At 52.1% G+C, this 20,019-nt stretch overlaps 1 protein-coding gene across 5 annotated transcripts in view; it reads right to left on the bottom strand.

Annotated features, from left to right (window-relative positions):
• The window catches only part of CNTN3 (contactin 3), a 180,649-nt gene that overhangs the window by 78,501 nt on the left and 82,129 nt on the right, over positions 1-20,019 (bottom strand). For all 5 annotated transcript variants that reach the window (XM_081072445.1, XM_081072443.1, XM_081072446.1 and 2 more), the window contains one exon: positions 11,712-11,807. In XM_081072445.1, the coding sequence (XP_080928571.1) occupies positions 11,712-11,807 (96 nt within the window). The remainder of the gene's footprint in view (positions 1-11,711; positions 11,808-20,019) is intronic.

Genomic DNA, 20,019 nt, shown 5'->3' with positions numbered 1-20,019 from the left:
GGCTGCCATGTGCCACACCCATAGAAGATAGTGAACTTAATGGATGAATGCTGTGTGTGTTCTGACTGCTCCACCTGCCTCTCCCTCTCCTTAGGCCTCCCTTTTCCAAGAGACACAACAATATTGAAATTCGGCCAACTAATAACCCTACAACAGCCTCTGAGTGTTTGAGTGAAAGGAAGAGTCACGTGTCTCTCACTTTAAATGAAAAGCTAGAAATGATAAAGCTTAGTGAGGAAAGCGTGTCGGAGGCGGAAGCCAAAAGTTAGGCCTCTTGTGCCCAAGAGTCAAGTTGTGACTCCAAATGGAAAGTTCCGGAAGGAAATTAACAGGGCTGCTCCAGTGAACACACAAATAATAAGAAAGTGAAACAGCCTAATTGCTGATATAAAGAAAAGACCCTATAAGTTTTAGGGTCTGGTTAGAAGCTCAAACCAGCCACAGCATCCCTTTAAGCCAAAGCCCAATCCAGAGCAAAGCCCAACCCTCTTCAATTTTGTGAAGGCTGAGAGGTGAGGAGCCTGCAGAAGAAAAGTGTGAAGCTCGCAGAGGTTGGTTCGTGAGGTTTAAGGAGAGAAGGCATTGCCATAAAATCAAAGTGAAGGTGAAGCAGTGAGTGCTGATGGAGAAGCCGCAGCAAGTTATCCAGAAGGTCTAGTAAGATAATGAATGCGGGTGGCTGCACCCAACACAGATTTTCATTGTAGATGAAAGAGCCCTATATTGGAAGAAGGTGCCACCTGGGACCTTCATAGCTGGAGACGAGAGTCAGTGCCTGGCTTCAGGGCTTCAGAGGACAGGCTGACTCTCCAGTAAGGGGCTCATGCAGCTGGTGACTTTCAGTGGAAGCCAAGGCTCAGTGACCGTTCTGAAAATCCCAGGGCCCTTAGGAATTGTGGTAAATCTCCTCTGCCTGCGCTCTGTAAGTGGAATAACCATCCCTGGAGGACAGCGCATCTGCTTACAGCATGGTTTACTGAGCATTTCAAGCCACTGTTGAGACCTACTGCTCAGGAAGAAAGGTTCCTTTAAACATGACTTCTCACTGACGATTCTCCTGGTCACCCAAGTGCTCTGATGGGGACGGATGATGGCGTTAATGTAGTTTTCACGCCTGCTGACCACATCCATTGTGCAGCCCGTGGACCAAGGAGTCATTTCAACTTTTGGTCCTCATAGTTAAGAAATACATTTCCTAAGGCTGTAGCTGCCATAGACAGTGATTCCTCTGGTGGAAGCGGGGAAAGTAAATTGAGAACCTTCTAGAAAGGATTGTACATTTGTGATTCATGGGAATAGGTCAGAATATCAATATTACAGGAGTTTGGAACAAATTTCAACCCTCACAGGTGACTTTGGGGGATACGACTTCAGTGGTGGAAGTCGCTGCAGACGTGGTGGAAACAGCAGGAGAAATAGGACTGGAAGGGCAGCCTGAAGGGGACTGAACTGCTGCCACCTTGTGATACATCTTTACCAGATGAGGATTTGCTTATGGATGAGCAAAGAGAGTGGTTTCTTGAGATGGAACCTACTCCTGGTGAAGATGCTGTGAAGACTCGAAATGACAACCTAGGACTTAGAATATCACATCAGTTTAGTTGATGACAAGCAGGGTCGGGGCTTGAGAGGTCTGACCCCAATTGTGAAAGCTCCCCCGTGGGTAAAATGCTGTCAACCAGCACTGCATGCTGCAGAGAAATCAGTTATGAAAGGAAGAGTCTGTCGATGTGGAAAGCCTCATTTTCAGAAATGGCCGCGGCCACCCCGGCTTCCCAGCCACCCCATGGGCAGTCACAGCCATCAGCATCGAGGCCGACCCTTCACCAGCGAGAAGACTGTGACGCGCTGATGACAGGTGATGGATGGCTCCCAATTTTTAGCAATAAAGTGTTTCTGAGTAAGGTATGTCCACCGTTTATTTAGACATACGCTATTGCACACTCAACAGACTACAGTATAGTGTGAACGTCACTTTTACACGCACTGGGAAACCAAAAGTTCACGTGACTCGCTTCACTGTGACATCGTGTCACTGTGGTGGCCTGGACAAGCCTGCAGACTGCCCAGCTGTGCCCGCACTCTGCGGGTGGTTGGCAAATCCTAACTTAGAAAACACGATGGAGTGGCTCAAACCCAGGCATGCCCAAAGCTCTTAGCACATGACCCAGAGCCCCCACCGCACCTTCTTCAATAGCAATAGCAGCAAGTTTGGAGTAAGCTGGTGAACAAATATCTGAGGGGAGAACATACCAGGACATTGCATCGTTCAAAGTGGGTAAGGTTTGACCCCGTGGTGGCCTGTGAAGGGGCCATGTCCCCTCCTCCTTGCACAGAGGGCACATCAAAGGCCACATATGCACAGGTGAGGGCCCGCCATGGTGGTGGGTGGCAGTGGGCAGCGTGGTGCGTCTGCAGTTAACCTCCTGTGACCGAGGATGTTCCAACTTAGCCAGAACGGCCCAGGCAATCACTGACTTCTGCAGTCAGCTTCTAAGACTGGGAGGAAAGATCTAAGATCATCAACAAAGCTGCACAAATTCTGATGCACAGAGGGGAGGCAGCGAACTGCAGGCTACTGTGCTTTCGAGGCAATTAACTTTCCCCTGGTCTTGCAACTCCGTGTTACACAAATCCCTGGATTGAGGACTGGGAACACTTCCGTCATGCTGCTGGAAGTCTGATGTAACCAGTGATTAGGAAGGAGAAATCAGCTCTGCAGCACATACCAAACGGTTTGCACTGAAGAAATCCTGCCGCTGGATTCTCTCCGCGGCATGGCGACGGTGCTGTTCTTAAAAGGCCTCACAGAAGTGACACAGCCAGGGCAGGGCACCTTCAGAGATGGTGCCTGTCTGAGCTCCTTCAACCGCACGTGCACAGGGAAGTGTCCCTGTCACTGGGGGGACATGGCTGAGGCCTGAGACCGGCGTGCAGTGGAAATCTCTGTGGATGCATTGCAGCCAGGCAGGCTGCTGGAGGCGCCTTGGCCACACACTCAGCCTGCACTCAGTTCCTGCAGAGGTCACACCAAACCTGTCACCATCGGGCTTCTGCGGGAACACCCTGTGGTTCCACGTGGGGCCTCGGGTGCAGCTTCCTTAGGGGAGTCCGTTCCTGTCGTCAGGGCAACTACCCTGCACCTCTGACTCCTAAAGACTTTTCAGACTTCCCGTCCCGTCTCCTCTCCATTATCCAGGCTGGCCCCCGGTCCTGCGGGTCTGCTAGGAATCCCACAGGACTGTCTGCACAAGGACCACTGTTAGGCTTTTCCACTTCCGAGTGTACAGGCTCTCACGTCCTTTTGTCAACACCATGCACAGCTTAGAAGAGAAGGAAGCGTGAGTGTTTAGCCCCCTCCCGTGCCTCCTGGACACGCAGCACCGTGCTTCTGCTCTGGCTCACGGGGAGAGAGGCCAGTGATGCCTCATCCCAGCCTCTGGGTGTTTCCACTGGGCAAATGTGTCTGCTTCTTGTCCTAATAGTCCTGCCTCCTGCCCCCACTCTCGCTGTCTGCTGCAGAGAGCAAACCCCTCACACAGGGCTAAGGACCACAGGCCGCTGGCTCCCCTCAGAACTACGCCCATGAATCCAGGACTCGGAACAGCTCCGGAAAACCACGGCAGAACTTCCCTGAGTACTAGCAACTGGGTCAGAAAACACAGACTCCACATTCCAGCCACGGGAAAACAAAATAAATCACATGCGTGTATCTGTAAGTGGTTGGCAGTATTAACATTTTGGCGCCAAGAATTAACATTTCATGTTTACACCGGATGTCAGGTGTGCGGCGTCTGCCTCTGAGCTGCCAGAAAGCACAAAGGGAGAGAAAGGTCAGAGAGCCCCACGGGACGCGAGTGGTGCTGAAGGTCATCAGATGGAGGAGAGATTGCCTCAAGCCTGCATATGTCACCACCCCAGAGGTCCCTTCACATCTCAGTGCAAAGAGAGCACGCCTCCTTGAGAGATGGGAGAATACAGTAGGTTTTGGCAGTTGTGTGGAAGTCACACTCTGGTTACGGTAAGCTTTGTCTGATGAAGGAACCTGGGTGATCGACGGGCTGGTTCCCCACCAGGAGACACGAGCTGTGCTGACTGTAACAGAGTAAGTAGCAGAATTTACAGCTGCCCTGAGTGTAAGGACAAGTCAGACCACCCCTCCCTGTTTCCCTCATGACGTCATGAAGAATCCAGCGCTGACACAGCAGGGCCTCTGCAGCCAAGATGAGTGTGACCAAATGCCAGCCACCGCCTCCTGTGCTCGCTGCTGGGGGGCGGCCTGCACCCCTGACCCCCACCCCCCGCCTCTTTCTTTAGAGTGTGTTACTACAGAATCTTATCTCCAAACATAAGCATATGTAAGTACTGCATTTGTCACGGGAAGAGCTGAGACTGCTTCTTGGAGACATGGCTGGAGCACGCTGAGCTGTCCCCTGCAGTTGTCCCCAGGCCTCAGGTGCTTGCGGGGACGATTTGAAAATCGCTGGTGGGCAGGCGGAAGGTGAGCCCTGAGGGGCCAGCTGGTGCGGGGAGCCCAGGGGGAGCCTCCTCGGGGCTGTGAGAAGTCACGGCCGAGCAGCAGAAGCTCTCAGAGCTCCAGCAGCAACGGACGCGCTCTTTGCTCCCCAACATTTGAAACAGTGTCTTTTCAGGGCCTCACACTTTTCATGATGCCAGTTCCTCCACGAGAAGTCCGGAGAACGCTGCTCAGTGTCACACAGAGAGGTTCTGGTAGAAAAGGAAAAGCACAGGAGAAGACGGGGCCACGTCGGGAGGCAGGCTCTGCCTCTGTCTGCAATTACGCAGCACCGCTGCTCGGGCCGTCTCCAGGGGCCCCGACCTGGCCGAGGGGCCACTACATGGCAGTGTCCAGGGCACGGGCGCGGGTCAAACCAAACAGGAACGAAGGACGTACCAGTGACGCTGCTTCCCCACATACAAACGTCACTGAAGCACTGATTATGTCAGAGAACGCGAGAAACCCTAAGCACTCCCATTGGGAACAGAGTTCACAGGAGGACTCCGTGTCTTCCCGCCGAGTTCCTGCTCAGCCCCGAGAGCGTGAGGCTTCTTCATGGGGACGGGGCTTCAGCTCACGTCTATCGCTGTCTTCCACATTTACCTCTTCCCAGGTAAATGCACGTTGGTCCCAAAGGTGACCCTGTGTGATTGCATACCATGAAATGTCACATGTCACCCTCCAGCCCCTGACTCCGCTGGGACAGCTGACAGATGTAGCACGACTTTGGGGCATGAAGCATTTGCTAAGAAAAGTGATGACGGAAAGCGGACTAGAAGCAGAAGGTGCTCCGTTACTCTGAGAAAGTGGAAAGTAAATCTGGAAAAGTGTCTCGCGGGCGGCCGATGGGAAGGGTGTCTGTCCTCCAACCCCCAAGGTCAACACTGTGCTCAGCCTGTGTCAGATGTCCTGCTCAGCCTGGGGGGAGGCAGCCGGGGTCCCGCGAGAGGCAGTCATGGCGCTCCTGCAGGGGCACCTCCAGGCCCACGGCCTCGCCGCGCAGGGTTGTGTGTCGTTAAACAACCGATTGCCGAGTCCTCCCTCGAAATCACAGGTGCTCCAAGCAGGAGCGAAACCCACATACCGCAGAACCATGTTTTCCAAAGTGGGTACAAACACTGCAGGTGAGATGACCCCCAGGCACGGGGATAAAATATCAAGAACCCTCCTTACAACCCGATTTAGATAGTTTACATTTTTCCATTTTTCCATCTAACAAACACAAGAGGGCTATAGTGTTTTTTTTTCACCTCTATAAATAAATCAAACATTTCAAGCCATTCGCATGTGTTATTTTTTAAACCCTCACGACCACCCTACAAGGATAAGTTCTGAGATTAGTCCTCGTTTACAGGTGACAAATGGAGCTTCAGAGATGAGGCAACCTGCCCAAAGCCCGTGCGGTCAGAACGGGAGCTTGAGCCCACCCTGCCTCCTGGGAGGGTGTGCGTGTGTGTGCGTGTGTGTGGGTGGTGTGTGTGTGTGCATGTGTGCATATGTGTGTGCGTGCGTGTGTAGGGATGTGATGCCCGAAAGCGTTTTCACTGTATCGTGTATCTGTGGAAGGGTTTGGAAAGCACCATCTAGGATGTGGAAAATGTGTTAAGTCAAAAAAGTGAAGCCTGCATTTTTGTGGCAGAATGTGGCTCCTTCAAAACCCACAGGTCAGGTCTAAAGCCCAAATCCCCTGCTGTGCAGCTCTGGACAAACCCCCTAGCGGCGCTGAGCCCGGCACACCAGTGCAGACCAGAGTGGTGCCCTTGGCGTCCGGCTGAAGAACAGCTCCCTTTCCTGCCATGACAGGGCTAAGGCCATGTTTCTCAGGTCCCGGGGACCACACGCCCCGAGAACGGGACACCCACTTATCTTGCCACTTCCTGCACGCGGAGCTGGTCCTTTCACCTGGGAGCGGCCTGGGCTGGGGCTCAATACATGTTCATCTAATCCACTCCCATCAAGTCCATCAGCAACGCCCTCTGTTCTTCCCTGTCCTTCCCACTCAGATTATTCAAGGAAAGGGCCAGGTTCACTGCAGTGAAATGGCATTCATTATGGGACACAGACCGGCTTCCACACGTCAACAGGTATTTGATGAGTAAATCAATGAATGAATAAAACGGGTGGATGGATGGATGGAAAGAAGGCAGGCAGGGAGGCAGGGAAGAGGCTCGGAGACGATTTCAAATTCAGTTTCCACATTCCTGCACTTTGGAGAGACTCTGCATTTGTCGTCCCCCTTTCCATCTACAGAGCAGACGTGCAGCCGCTCAAACGAGTCCCTGCAACACACATTCCCTTCGAGGCAAACAACCCGCCGCTCTCCACTTCACGGCAGCTGAGGTTACCTGCCATCAGACTCAGAGCACATCTGTCTGAATGACGTACGAATTCGTTCGGACTCCTGGAAATGTCAATAGTCACCTAGCACTGAGTGCACTCAGACCCGGGCTTACAATTCTGACAATTATTCGTTCACACAGACTCTGTGCTGGGACGTGCTAACTTATCAGTCCCCAGGGCCAGGCCGGTGACCCTGGGCGAGAGGCTTAGTCCTCAACAGCCGGCCGCTCGCCTCTCTGTTCTCACACGTGTGATGGCATCAGTGTGTGCGGTGACGCCGCTTTCCTGTACACGGCTTTAGGGAAGGGCGCCCTGCCTCTCTGACACACCTCTCCTAATCACCCAGGGTGTCTACGTCGGACAGGAGCCAGAGAGCACACTCTGCCCATGAAGACGGCACGTGTTCTTTACCTCAAAGTGGCATAAAAAGTGACTGTTCCAAGTCTGAGGAAATTACAAACAGGCACAGTGGAGCCGCGTGGGTTAGGGAACGACGCCTGCCTGAGATAGGATGGTGTTAAGATGACAGATTGCACTTCCTTTTCTTCAGGTGCCCCCTCTGGACTACCTGACATGACTTGTTTCCTGGTCTTGAGGAAACAAAAGAGAAGTAAACATGTCGATCCAGAGGACGTCAGCCCATGGCATGTGGTCCTGCTGCGGCCGGCTCTCACCTGGGCACACCAGGGGTTACAAGGGGTTTCACATAAATGCACTACTGTCCCCACTCCCTGTGGTTTGGCACCTCAGTGCCCTCTTCACGCCCCAAAGGCCCTGGTGTGTAAGTGGGTGGCAGTGCCCAGGGCCACCGATTCCAGAAGGACATGCACAGAGCACAGGCGTGGGGGGGTGTTGCATGGAGCCGGGGGGAGCTGGGGGCAGCCTCGCTCTGAAACAGGGAGACTCCCGCTGGTTCTTGACTCAGAGCAAACGCCACCGGCCTCTTCAGACAAAGCAGCTCTCAACATATGTGTATGCAACAGATTGATTAGCCTATGATTTCCTAATATAATCGCCTAATTAATTATTGCCTAATTAACACTAATTACTATTTATCACAAAGTGCCCAGGAACTAGTCTTGTCACCTTTTTTACAAAAGGACAATTTTTCTGGTGCATTTGCATTTCTCACGATTTTGCAGGGATATCAGCCGTGGAGCCAATCACGTGAATCCCTAGCTTTTCACACTGTTAGTAACTAGACTAACAAGGAAGCCACAGATAAGCCACATCCAGGCCCTCACGTTTGGCTCGTCGAGTCCAGTTTCAGCTACTTTCCAGGAGGAGGCTAATTCCTCTGGACTGGAAGGGGTGTCACGGGTCCTGCACGGCAGGTGGCGAATCAGAAGCGGAAGGAATGTCGCAGAGTGAGTGGGATATGAGGTTCCTCTCAGGGGACAGCCACCTGTGTGGCGTGGGAGTGACTGGGATTCTAGGAACAAGGCCCAATTGTCACCCACTGTGAAACCATTTTTCCATCTATGGCAGCAAAGCCGTCGCCCCTCGCGAGGCGTCTGCTCAGACGGGGTCAGGGGGTTTCAGTGACAGCGCCGTGCCCACGCTTGGGACCCAGTTTAGGTCTTTCCACCTCTATCTCCCTAGACAGCTTGTGGAGGACATTTCTGACTTTCATTCCAAATAAACAAGGAAGTCAAACCTTATTCCATCAAGAGAAGAAGTCTCAACAGTCTTGCTATGGGCTAGTGACAGAACTGGAAGCCGGGGGGGGGGGGGGGGGGGACAAAGAGGTGACAACGGCGACTTAATAAACAGCTGTGCAGTAACAGTCCTTACGGGTCATGTTGCCACAGGAAAAACCAAACCCAAACGCAAACCCCTTTGGGGTCAGTCCCAGCTGGACAGCCCTCGAATCACCCCACCAGGTGCCTCTGCAGGCGGCGCCTCCGGGTCCTGAAACGTCCCCTCTGCTGGGAGCGGCACGGAGCCCGTGGGCAGGACCAGCCCGGCCAGGGCACCTCACACCCATCAATGATTAAGGCGCAGGGCACACGCTACCGGCTGCTCCTTCGTGTCTTGATGTTTTCATCCCACTGTCGTCCTCAGACGGGCTCTGCAGAAACTAAACACCCAGCCTACGTCGTGTCACACAGTGTAATTTCCAAGTCGGAAAAGAGTCTGTTTTGGGTGAGTTTCTCCATGGATTCTTAGACACCAACCAATCACAGGTTACAGACAGTGTTTGCCTTTCATATTGCACCTGGGATGTGAGCAGCCCTGGGCTTTGGGACACTGGGCACTCCGTGACAAGGTCAGCAGTGTCCCCATGTCCCCAGGACACGGAAAGAAGGGGAAGATAAGAGTTTCATGAGCTTCCAGGAATTCTCAAAAGGCATTTGAACCTGGGCACACCTATGAAAGGATCCTTATTCATCTCATGGACGTGCCCGTTTGCTCCACTGACATGGACCGACGCCTGATACAAGCAGCCCCGGGCTGGGCACCTGGGCGCAGACCTGCCAGTACCCGGCTCCGTCCTCAGGCTGCTCCCCGCCAACACGGCGGGGTGAGGGCTGGGCCTGTCCCAGCATCCGACTGGACACCAGGCCCCGCCCGCAGGCCCACGTGTGCTCGGTCACCCGCTGTCCTACCACGGTCCAGGCTATCAGGACAACGTGCCCGTCTGAGGACATTCCTCCTTCATCACCCACACTCCCACCTAACGCCAGTCGGCCCGACCTGCGCATGCAGACACGACAAGAGGAGCGTGTGGAGTCAGGAGGAGGGCACGCACAGGGCGTCCTCAGTGGGTCTCCCACTCCGAGATTGGGGAAGATCTTTCGGGCCTCGTTTCACCCAACAGCTCGTGAAGACACGGCCCCGTGTGCGTCCAGCCAACCCTGCGGTGCCATCGGCGAGCACATCTAACCACGAAAGGCCTTGAAGATCGTTCAGGCAGAATCTTAAACTGGGTCCAAACTCGCTGTGGAGAAGGCCACCCAGCTCTTATCTGATGTTGATTAAAAAGCAAATTTACATGATTTTGATACTTCCTTGCTAGGTGGAGTTGCAGCTGTTATTTATTTCGAGCTAACACACCTCCCCTTTTTCTCCTAAGAAAACCCTCTTTTCCTCTAGAAATGACACCGTTTCAGCCCAGTGCTTGCCAAGAGGTGGGGCTGTATTGGGGACAATCTCGTGGGCAAAGCTGATCCAATTAAACCAGTAGCTACTGAGATGCGGGCACCCCGTCCATTCACAGCCAGCATTAAGGCCCAAGGAGCCGGGAGCGGCCAGCGGCCACACACGTTCCTGCAAGGACAGGACAGAGGACCGACCCGGAGGGAGCAGCCAGGAGATATAGAGACACGATTGTCGGTGGGAGCGGCTCAGCCCCAGGGCAGGGGTTCGGGTTCTCGGCGCAGACGCTACAGCACAGTTCAGGATAAAAGATTTTTTTATCAGAGGTCAAAACCTGGGAAATCAAGGGGGCAGAAAGAAGCCGGATGGGAGGGAAAGGCATTGAATGCTATGCGGTCCAACAACGTAAACACCCCCAGGCCTGGCAGGATGGTCTGGGTCCAGTGCCGCCCTCAGAACCAGCCAGGGCCGGGCAGGAAGGGCTGGCCCTCGATCCCCCCGCCTTGCTCGGTCACCAAAAGTAGGCAGCCTAGGTGGGTCGGTAGGGAGCTGAGAGCCCAGGCCACCTGCAAACCTCCATGCCCAGCCAGGCGGCCAGTCCTGCTGGGTGGCCCGTGTGACGACCGCACGACTACTGAAAACCACTTGGTCAGCCCAGCTGTGTGAGCTCAGCTACTTGTATTTCCAATCAGGACACTCCACGCTTCCCTTCCAAGTTCAAGTCCCCGTGGAACTTCAAGGTCCCAGCCAAATACACGCTATGCAGTGGACTGGGGAGCCGGTTTAACCCCACTCCCCAGTGCGGATGGGGCCTGGTGCCCAGTCTCCCGCTGGCTCAGACACCTCACATGGGGCGGCGCTGACAATGGGACCTGCTGGTTTGTGATCGAAGTTGACAAGCCACAGGGTAGGGGGACCTCGGGGTCACAGAACTGATAAGACCGTCTGAATAAGCTTTACCACGATGGGAAGAAGCCTGTCTGTTTCGCCCCTGCTCACAGAGACGCCTCTAATCTGCTTACCGTTCGGTCTTTCTCACTCTCTGGGTAACAGAGTGTGTCTGTTCCTCCAACATCACTGACTTACACACTGATGACGCCACTTTGGTCCCACAAGGGACCGAGCTGCCCAAGTACACGAGGACACTGACGCAGAGCTGCAGACCCTCCCTGAGGCCGTGGTCCACGCCCTTCACCTCACTGGGGAGCTCGTGTGTCCGCTGCTGAATTTCTAGCAATAGTTCAGTTTATAACAACGTAGCAGAAAATAACCAATTCCAACTCCCTGATAAAACGACTGAATATACACATATATTTTCTATTTTCCTGTAGCTCTTACGCCAATATGAAGAGGTCCAACGTCCTGCACTAATAAGCTTGTGTACGTGTGTAAGAGCATGAGTGTGAGAGAGAGACCAGAGAGACCGCAGGGCACGCCGCGGTCTTAGCTCAGGCCCAGCGCCACCCATGAGGATGGGGCTCTGTTCGGACCCACTGGGGATGAAATGGACCTGCCCCGCCCCACCCAGGGCCTTCCTGCAGGGGCTGGGATCACGTCACGTCAGGATGTCTCTGCAAGGACCACGCCCGAGTGCCTCGCAGACCAGCGCAGCCCACAGAGACACTCAGGGTGCGGGGACACAGGGCTGCCGCCAGGAGCAGCGACACCGCCCGGGCGGCGACAGCCCACCAAGGTCAGTGACATGGGAAGCGGAGCTGCGACCTCACCTGTGGACCTCACCTGCAGCGCTTACCTGCGGAGCGCGGCGGGGGGCCGCACAGCAGCACGACTCCTTGGCCTTCGCGCACGGACACTGCACTCCTGGCTCTGCCGGTGGGACCGTCGGGGTCTGATGCGAAAACAAAAGAAACAGCTTCAGAAAGAAGTGCAAAATTCTAGCGCTCACACAGAGACAACCCTTCCCGCTTCAGGAATCTCAGGGGAACACTTGCTTTGAGAAGGAAAAGGAGGATTTTGATTTCTTTATTACGGCTTCTAGCAATTCAGCAACACAACAAAAATACACACCACAATCCTGCATTGCTATAGTAGTGTCAGAGATCGCCAGGGCCTCCCAACAGGGCATATATTAGAATTAAGGAAACAGGGTCCCAAGAAGAAATGAAGTCTCCTCAGCCAACACTCTGCGCGCCCCAGACCCACGTGTCACAGTGCTTCACGGATTGTTGGCGCAGGGTTCCGCCTGTGGATGGACCCAGGACCAACTACCAAGCAGAGGATGACAAGGTCACACAGCACAGCTCAAGAATCCCTCCTACGATTAAAATCAGCTGAAGAATGTTGGTCATTTCCCAACAACTCCGTTTGGGAAACACTGTGCTGAGCCAGTTAAATGTTTGTTTATGCAGAAAGAGCCAGTGAGCCAGAGAACTTCATACAAAATAGGCACCAGTAAGGGCTACTGAGATGGGATGGAATTCCAGGGTCCTAGGCGTATGGGACCAAAGAATTCTGCGTGGAACATTTTATGGGAAATGCTGGCCAAGGCTCTATCAAATTCTGAACACATACGTGCAATTGTACAAAATGAAACCAGTAGAATTCTGTTCACGCTGCAATTTAGGCTGGAGAGTATGAGTCGGAGTCTGCTGTCCTGCGTTGTCATTGGAAGAAATGAAATGTTTCAAAAATAACCACTGGTGATTAAAATAGCACTTGCCATGATGGCTTTGTTAACCGCTTGAAAATATTTCTTTGGGCTATTATCCCAGCAGTTTGTACTTTTTGAGAGCTGCAAATAAAAAGGAATATGTGGGTTTATTTTACTGTCTGTCTCTGAGTTGTCCCTACTTGTTAACACATAGTCACAAATGTGAAGCAAACAAGGAATTTTTATGATACACATGTACCTTTTTTTTAACAATTACCTATTTTAAAAGATTGTTTTTCAATTAATAGTCCAACTACTAGTCCTGACAATATCAAATAAGAAAGCCCGTGATGCATTTAGTGGTTCTAAATAACAGTAAATGCTGGATTTTTAAATCAAACAAGAAACATTAAGGATCTTTAATGTTCCTGCTACTGGCAGTTTTGCTCTTGTAGGATATGAAATCTGGAGAAAACAAACACAAACTCTCCATTTGATTACGGATGGTCCTTCTACCTGCAATACTAAAGTTTAAATCATGAGCCGTTAATTTAAACTGAAGAGTAAAATACATCTTTCCTTTCTGATTTTCTTTCTTTTGACATTTCATGTATATATAAAAAGAACCCTACGTTTGTCATCAAAACCACATTACAAAAATGCATGTGGCGCTGCTAGACGGCTTTCCTTCTCGTTGACAGATCTGCCTGCTGCCGAAGGGATGAGATGTTTTGGCGCGTCTGCGTGAACACCACATTCTACCAGTGAACCTGACTTTAACGGGAGAGTAGAAAACGCCCGTGTTCTTGTGCGAAACACCGCCACAGAAAGAGAATGTGGTTCTCAAGACTCTTAACAGAACGTTCTGCTTCAGAAACTAAGCGCGGTGTTGGGTGTGCCTCAGGGGAGTTGTGACGACTACGTGTGATTAGACGCACTGGGACCTTCCGCTTAGAGAGTTCTACTCACCAAGGAAATCAGAGCACAAAGAATGACAGCATTCTGACTATGGGAACAAATCACCCACTTCACTGCACTTATCTTAATTATGTTCTCCGACATTTCAAAAGCTTTTTAACAGTCTAGATTAAAATGTCTCAGTGGCGTCTTCAGCAAAGAAACGAGTTAACAGCCTTCAGTTGCCGTTTCTGCTACTGAAACGGCTCTGGGATTTTGCACACTTCCCAGGCTCTCTGACACTGGCTCTCTGCCAAATGCAGAAATGTAACCTGTGCTGAAAGGCTGCGTGAAAAAGTGAGACGACCTGAACTTTTGGCCAACAATTCATGGCTCTTACATCACAACAATGCACCAGCTCCCACAACACTGTCTGTGAGGGAGTTTTTAGCCAGTAAACAAATAACTGTATTGGAACACCCTCCCCACTCACCTGATCTGGCCCCCAGTGAATTCTTTTTTCATCTGGAGATAAAGGAAATACTGAAAGGAAGACATTTTGATGACATTCAGGACATCAAGGGTAATATGACTACAGCTCTGATGGCCATTCCAGAAAGAGTTCCAAAACTGCTTTGAAGGGTGGACCAGGTGCTGGCCTTGGTACATAGCTTCCCAAGGGGAGGACTTGGAAGGTGACCAGAGTGATATTCAGCAGTGAGGTGTGGAGCACTTTTCCTAGGATGAGTTCGCAAACTTAATTGTCTGCCCTTGTGCACGTACTGGGCGCTCAGTAAGTACTGGGTGCTCAGTAAGTACTGGGTGCTCAGTAAGTACTGGTGCGCTGCTTCGCCTCCCAGCCACGTCCCTGGAGCCCAGATAGCATTTCCCTTCCTTGAGAACGTCAACGACCCCCTGTGCTCTGTATCTGGCGTCTTGCTTTTTAGGGGCTGGGATCTCTCCCCAGAGCATCATCATTTCTATTGGTTCCCCTGTAATTAGCAGAGTGGATGCTAAGTAATATTTGATGAATTGAACACATGAAATGAGTGTAAAAGCTCCTGCTCTTTGGTCTCTGAGGTTGGCTGAATGGATCAGTCACCAGACCATTTATAAATGTCACGGAACAGTTGCTTTAAGATACATGTGACTTTTGGTGACGAATATACGGTGTTACATTATATACTTACTTCTACATATGATAGGAATCATGAAAAGTAAAAATAAACGAGCATAATGCAATGGCTCTCCTAACACAACAAGTAAAAATATCAACTGTGGCACAAAGAGTTCGTTTGTTATTCACTCGGCCGCAAGCCTCGTGCAGACGGGGATTCAAACAGCAGCCCTGCTCCACAGAAAAAGCTAATCGGATTTCTTTTGTTTGTTTCTTTCTTGCAATTATATGTAATTGTGTGACTATATACTGAAAATTTTCACCAAAATAAGAGAGAAACGTCAATGATTACTTACGGATTGTCTAAAAAAATACTTAATTCAGGTTAAACGGATATATTTTTACAGGATTGAAATGACTTAAATGTGCATAAACCCCTAGAGATTCCCATATTTTATCTCATATGATTTAAAAAAAACAAACTGTAAGGCAGGTAATATATATTATTATCCTCACATTTACATGCCAAACCGAGGCCACGAGGGCTGAGACTGTGCCTGAGGTCTCACGAGTGGCTGAGTGTCAGAGCCAGGCCGCCAGCACTCCCGGGACCTCTGCCTTGGAGACAGGGCAGCTGCGTGTCACCCAACACACACCTGATTTTCCTCCCTCCTTTGTGCTCTTGGAGGCTTCCCCTCACTTACAAATGGACATGGATAATACGTGCCCAATTTGAAAGTCACATTTAAGGAACAGCCAGGCTGTCAATCATTCATGCAGTCATTGAACACACCTCATCGGGTGCCCAGGGGACTGAGGGACAGTGGGCGCAAGTGCCACAGACGGGCCTTGGGTGTATTTAGACGTGCAGGGCACTGTCGTCCTGCTGTGAGGGAACTGTGTACGAGCCTGCGTGCGTGTGTGCTTCCATGTGCATATGTAATTATGTATGTTCACACGTGTGGGGGGCATGCATAGGAAAGGCTGGCGCCAGGGCCCCCAGAGCCGCACGGCCCCATAGAAGCCTGGCCACCTGTGACGAGTCTGGATTGGAATGTGCTGGAACTGGATTCCAAGCACTGGGTGTAAGGAACGCAAACTATCTCACTAACCCATTTTTAACTGAGTCCCCGTGGAGCTGCGCTGTGTAACGGAAACACACTGTCCAGACCCCAGCCACCCGCCTCTCCTGGCTTCTCTGGCTGTGGCTCCGGGAAGATGCTGCACAACGTTTGGGACTCACGCTGCCCCGTGTGCACACGGCTGCCGGAAGGCTTTGCGTCTGGAAGCCTCACGCTCACACGCCCATGCAGAGATCGTGTCGGGAGGGGTGGCCCCAACTGTCAGACAGACGGCACGGAGGGCACGTCCACGTGCCACTGACGTCTTCCATACAAACATCCCCCACCCAGCTCTTATCACACGTGGCTGCAGGACGAGTCCTTTGAGAGTCACTGTCCTTCCCATGTGACACTGGATTATTTCAGCCACGCATCCATCAGGTCTCCAGCAGTGTTAGGGGACACACCTTGGGGGGTACCCGGAGGAGAGTCTGCCAGCAGGGAGGGGGGAAGCCAGCAGGGCTGACGCCGTGATGGGGCGGGAGTAGCACACTCGGCCTGCAGGGAGGAGCTGCGTGGACAGGGCTGCTGTCCGAGTCGTGGCCTCCGGGGAGCCCTTCAGGACGCCATGGAACAAGCTACCCCAGAGAGAGCTGCGTTAGTGAATAGGCCTCCCCTTGGCCAAAGCCACCCAAAACACCAGCCGGCCAGGGGACCCTGTGATGCCCACACGTGTTGTGCGGAACGCCCGCGAGGAAAGCCAGGCGTGCAGGCTCAGAGGGAAGACAGGCAGCGCAAGAGGACATTTCATTGTTCTGAACAACGACTCTCTCCAACTGGTGGACAACAGCGATCAGCAAGGACACTGGGTGGCCCCAAACATGTCACCTCAACGCCCGTGGAAGGCTGGCTGTCTTCCTCCTGGGTGAGAATACTCATTTTCAAATTCAAGATTTACCACCACCTTCATCTCTTGGGATGAGCTATCCAGTTTGCCGAAGTAACTGTCCCTTAGGTATGTGTGTGTGTGGGGGGTCCCCTACGTCCCGACCCTAATGGCAGGAGCAGGGATCCTGTGCCCCCAGGTTCAATAGATGTATTTGAAAATCGCGGACCATTCCACAATGAAGAGGAAACCATCTCAACAGGTGATTCTTCCAGCCACATGGCATCAGTCATTCTGGCAGAGCTGTGCAGACGCAGCCAGGCTTAGAAGGGGACAAGCCACGTGGTCCACTATCCAATGTCATTTGTGGATGAAGCACTCAGCCGGGAACACCTGCTCTAAGATTCTCCAGGCTGCGGCTTTGTCTTCTGTGCTGCGTGGAGCCAGACGCAGGGTTTCTAGGCAGCTACTCACACTCAGTGTGACTCGTGACCTTTTCTGCTCAAAGGACGGCTCCGTCACACACTCGGGAATTCCGGGACCCGAGAGGAGGGCAAGTTCACCGTCCCTCCTTGCTGTGTGTGCTCGCTCTGAACACACGTGCGGTGCTGTGACCACTGCCGTATGAGACACGGAAGTCCTCAGGCTTCACGCCCAACAGCAGAGAACAGCGACAGAAGCAGTAGAGCCTAGTTACGTGTCGTGATTGCTCACAGGACGGAGACACCTGGCCTGGAAAGCGAAAGGGGCAGTGGCGACGCGAGCAGGAGCGCGGTCTTCATGCTCGTCCTGTTTGTGGCGGGCATTACTGTGGCTAACGGCATCAGGAAGCGAAGCACCTGGGGGTCTGACAACGTGTAAAGCGCAGGGGGAGTAACGGGCTCCGAGGTCCGGGTGCCGCCTGATAGCCTGAGCAACTCACACTTCTCAGCGCACACCTGAGTTCTGCAGCCATAACACACACGCAAGGACACACTTCTCGGGGGCTGCCGTGAAGGTTACCCGAGATGCCCTCCGTGGCAGGACGGACACTAAATATCAGCGCGTGTGCGAGTTATCAGACCCCGGGAACGTCTCCGCGCCACACAGACTTAACCGAATGGAGCTTCACCGCTGTCTTTCTGTATCTTTTGCGAAACATTCCTTGTTTTCTCTGTTACACAATATCCATCCCACATCCGCCGCTGCCTAGTTCCAGGAAGAAGTCAGCTCTTCCTGACAATTGTATGTTTCTAGAACCAAGATGAAACATGTACAAGCCCACGGGGTCCGTGCTGGCTGCCGCTGTCCGGGGACTTCCCAGCTGTTAGAATTAACACCTCCTGGTGTCTCTAATCCTTTAAAATGGTCTCCTATTTTTATCTGGGCTTGTCCCATTTTATATTAACTTCCTTCCATATGCCAATTCAAGTCTTTTCAGACCCCGTTAAGGGTAAACCATAAATATCTAAGTAACATACAGTAAAATTAATATAGATTGTTTGTGGCTTCTTACTGTGCCCACTCTGGGGCGAGTCCACTGCCACTAACGGTGCCACAGGAAAGAAAGAGAAAAGGACTGAAAATCAAGTTAATTATGTTGAGATGAGGTTTCGAGTCTTAAGTAAATCAGCCGATTGTTGTAAGGGGTTTAAATCTGAGCACTAATGTCTTTAGTCATCTCTGCTCAATTAGAAAGAAAACCAGCCATTACTTTTAACAGCAAGAAGAATAAAACCCACCTGGGTTCATGATATTCAGCAGGGGAGTGAGTTTCCCGGGAGATTTGAGCCCCTCCCCCAGGGGGCTGCCTGCGCAGGTGGGGGCTTCGGGTCTCTGAAGTACGAGCCACATACATGATATAAATATGAGCATGTTCCTAAAAGTTACTCTGTCCAGCGATCTGAGGGCCACACACTTTGAAGTTCTGCATAAAGGGACAGGCTACCCGACGGAGAAACACGTCTGGCATCCGTCATTGGGCGTCCAAATGTAAACTGGGGCTGACCGAGGTCAGTTTCATTCTGATGTGACCAAAGGCCGCTTGGCACTGACTGGTCTTCCCCCAAATACCGAGGAGGCAGCTGCACAGTTCCTGGCACAGAAAGCAGGGACCCAGGAACAAGCAGGGACCCAGGGACAAGCAGGGACCCAGGGACAAGCAGGGACCCAGGGACAAGCAGGGACCCAGGGACAAGCAGGGACCCAAGGACAAGCAGGGACCCAGGGACAAGCAGGGACCCAGGGACAAGCAGGGACCCAGGGACAAGCAGGGACCCAAGGACAAGCAGGGACCCAGGGACAAGCAGGGACCCAGGGACAAGCAGGGACCCAGGACCTAACAGTCCGAGGAACGGCACTGGAACGTGGTCATCCAGCAAGGGAAGCGACTGAAAATTCTGGCCTCACAGGTAATTGAATTAGAAATTTCTCGACAGAGCGTGTTAACGCACACGGCTTATTTTATAACACGTGTTGTGATCGTGTCACCGCATGGTCATGTACCAGCGAGAAACTCAATCATGCTGTCTGCCCCTCACCCCTCTGCTAACAATGAAAACGGCCGTTGCAGGCTTATGAAAACCAATGACACAGGCTTGCATTGTGGGGAGTGGGAGCTCCACACATCGGTTACTTTGGTGGGAAGGGTGTGTAGCAGCTTTGTAACTATTTGCGATATATTTTAAACATACACAGTTTTTGATACACAGTTAGAAAAAGTCTTTGAACATTCCAGTTATCAGAATATAGGGGGAAAAAATGACAAGAAAGATTGTCTCAGAAACACTAAGAAAAATCTCACACATTATTGGCAGCAATACGAATTGGTGTAACTTTGGAAAGCAATCTGACAAATTCCTACAATCTCCATACAAAGAACTGCATCATAGCACTTTTTACAAAAGAAAAAGCCTACAAAGAAACCTAGATGATTCTCCATAGAAACGACTTGGGGTCATGTGGGCCCCCCAGGAGTGTCTGCGGTGGCCGGTCCCGGGTGGGGTGGTGCCGTGCGCCTGGGGAACACCTGGGAACCGTCTGGTCTGTGCTGCGGACCCTGCAGCCGGGGAATCAGAGCCAGGGAACAAGGTCCTCTGTGCTGCGCGGGGACGCAGGCTGGACAGGAGGTGGCAGACACTCCTGCGCAGGACGTGTGGCTGTAAACTCAGGGCGGGCGGGTGGGAGTGGCTGCCTGACAACCAGTACCGGCTGTGACAGGGGCACACTCTTCACGCGAATCTGTAATGTTTTAATGCCCACAAAGTATTTCTAAATGGAGAACTTTCTACTGAAAAAAAAAAGGAGGGAAACCATTTAAGACGGTTCAACTTTCATGACTTGATTGACAAAAGCCACCATCCTCCCTGCCTAGGAGTGTCTACGTCAAAGGCACTGCAGTCCCATGAAACCTGAAACGTGGGGAACCCCAAAGCCAGCCCCACGCTCAGCTCTGCGGGACGTACCAGCATCATGTGGCATTAATGGGCTCGGAGTGAGGGGGACAGACAC

This window comes from Rhinolophus hipposideros, assembly GCF_964194185.1.
Source record: "Rhinolophus hipposideros genome assembly, chromosome: 14".
Classification (NCBI taxonomy): Eukaryota; Metazoa; Chordata; class Mammalia; order Chiroptera; family Rhinolophidae; genus Rhinolophus; species Rhinolophus hipposideros.
Note: the sequence above shows the minus strand (reverse complement) of the source record. Positions and strands in the feature narration are given on the sequence as shown.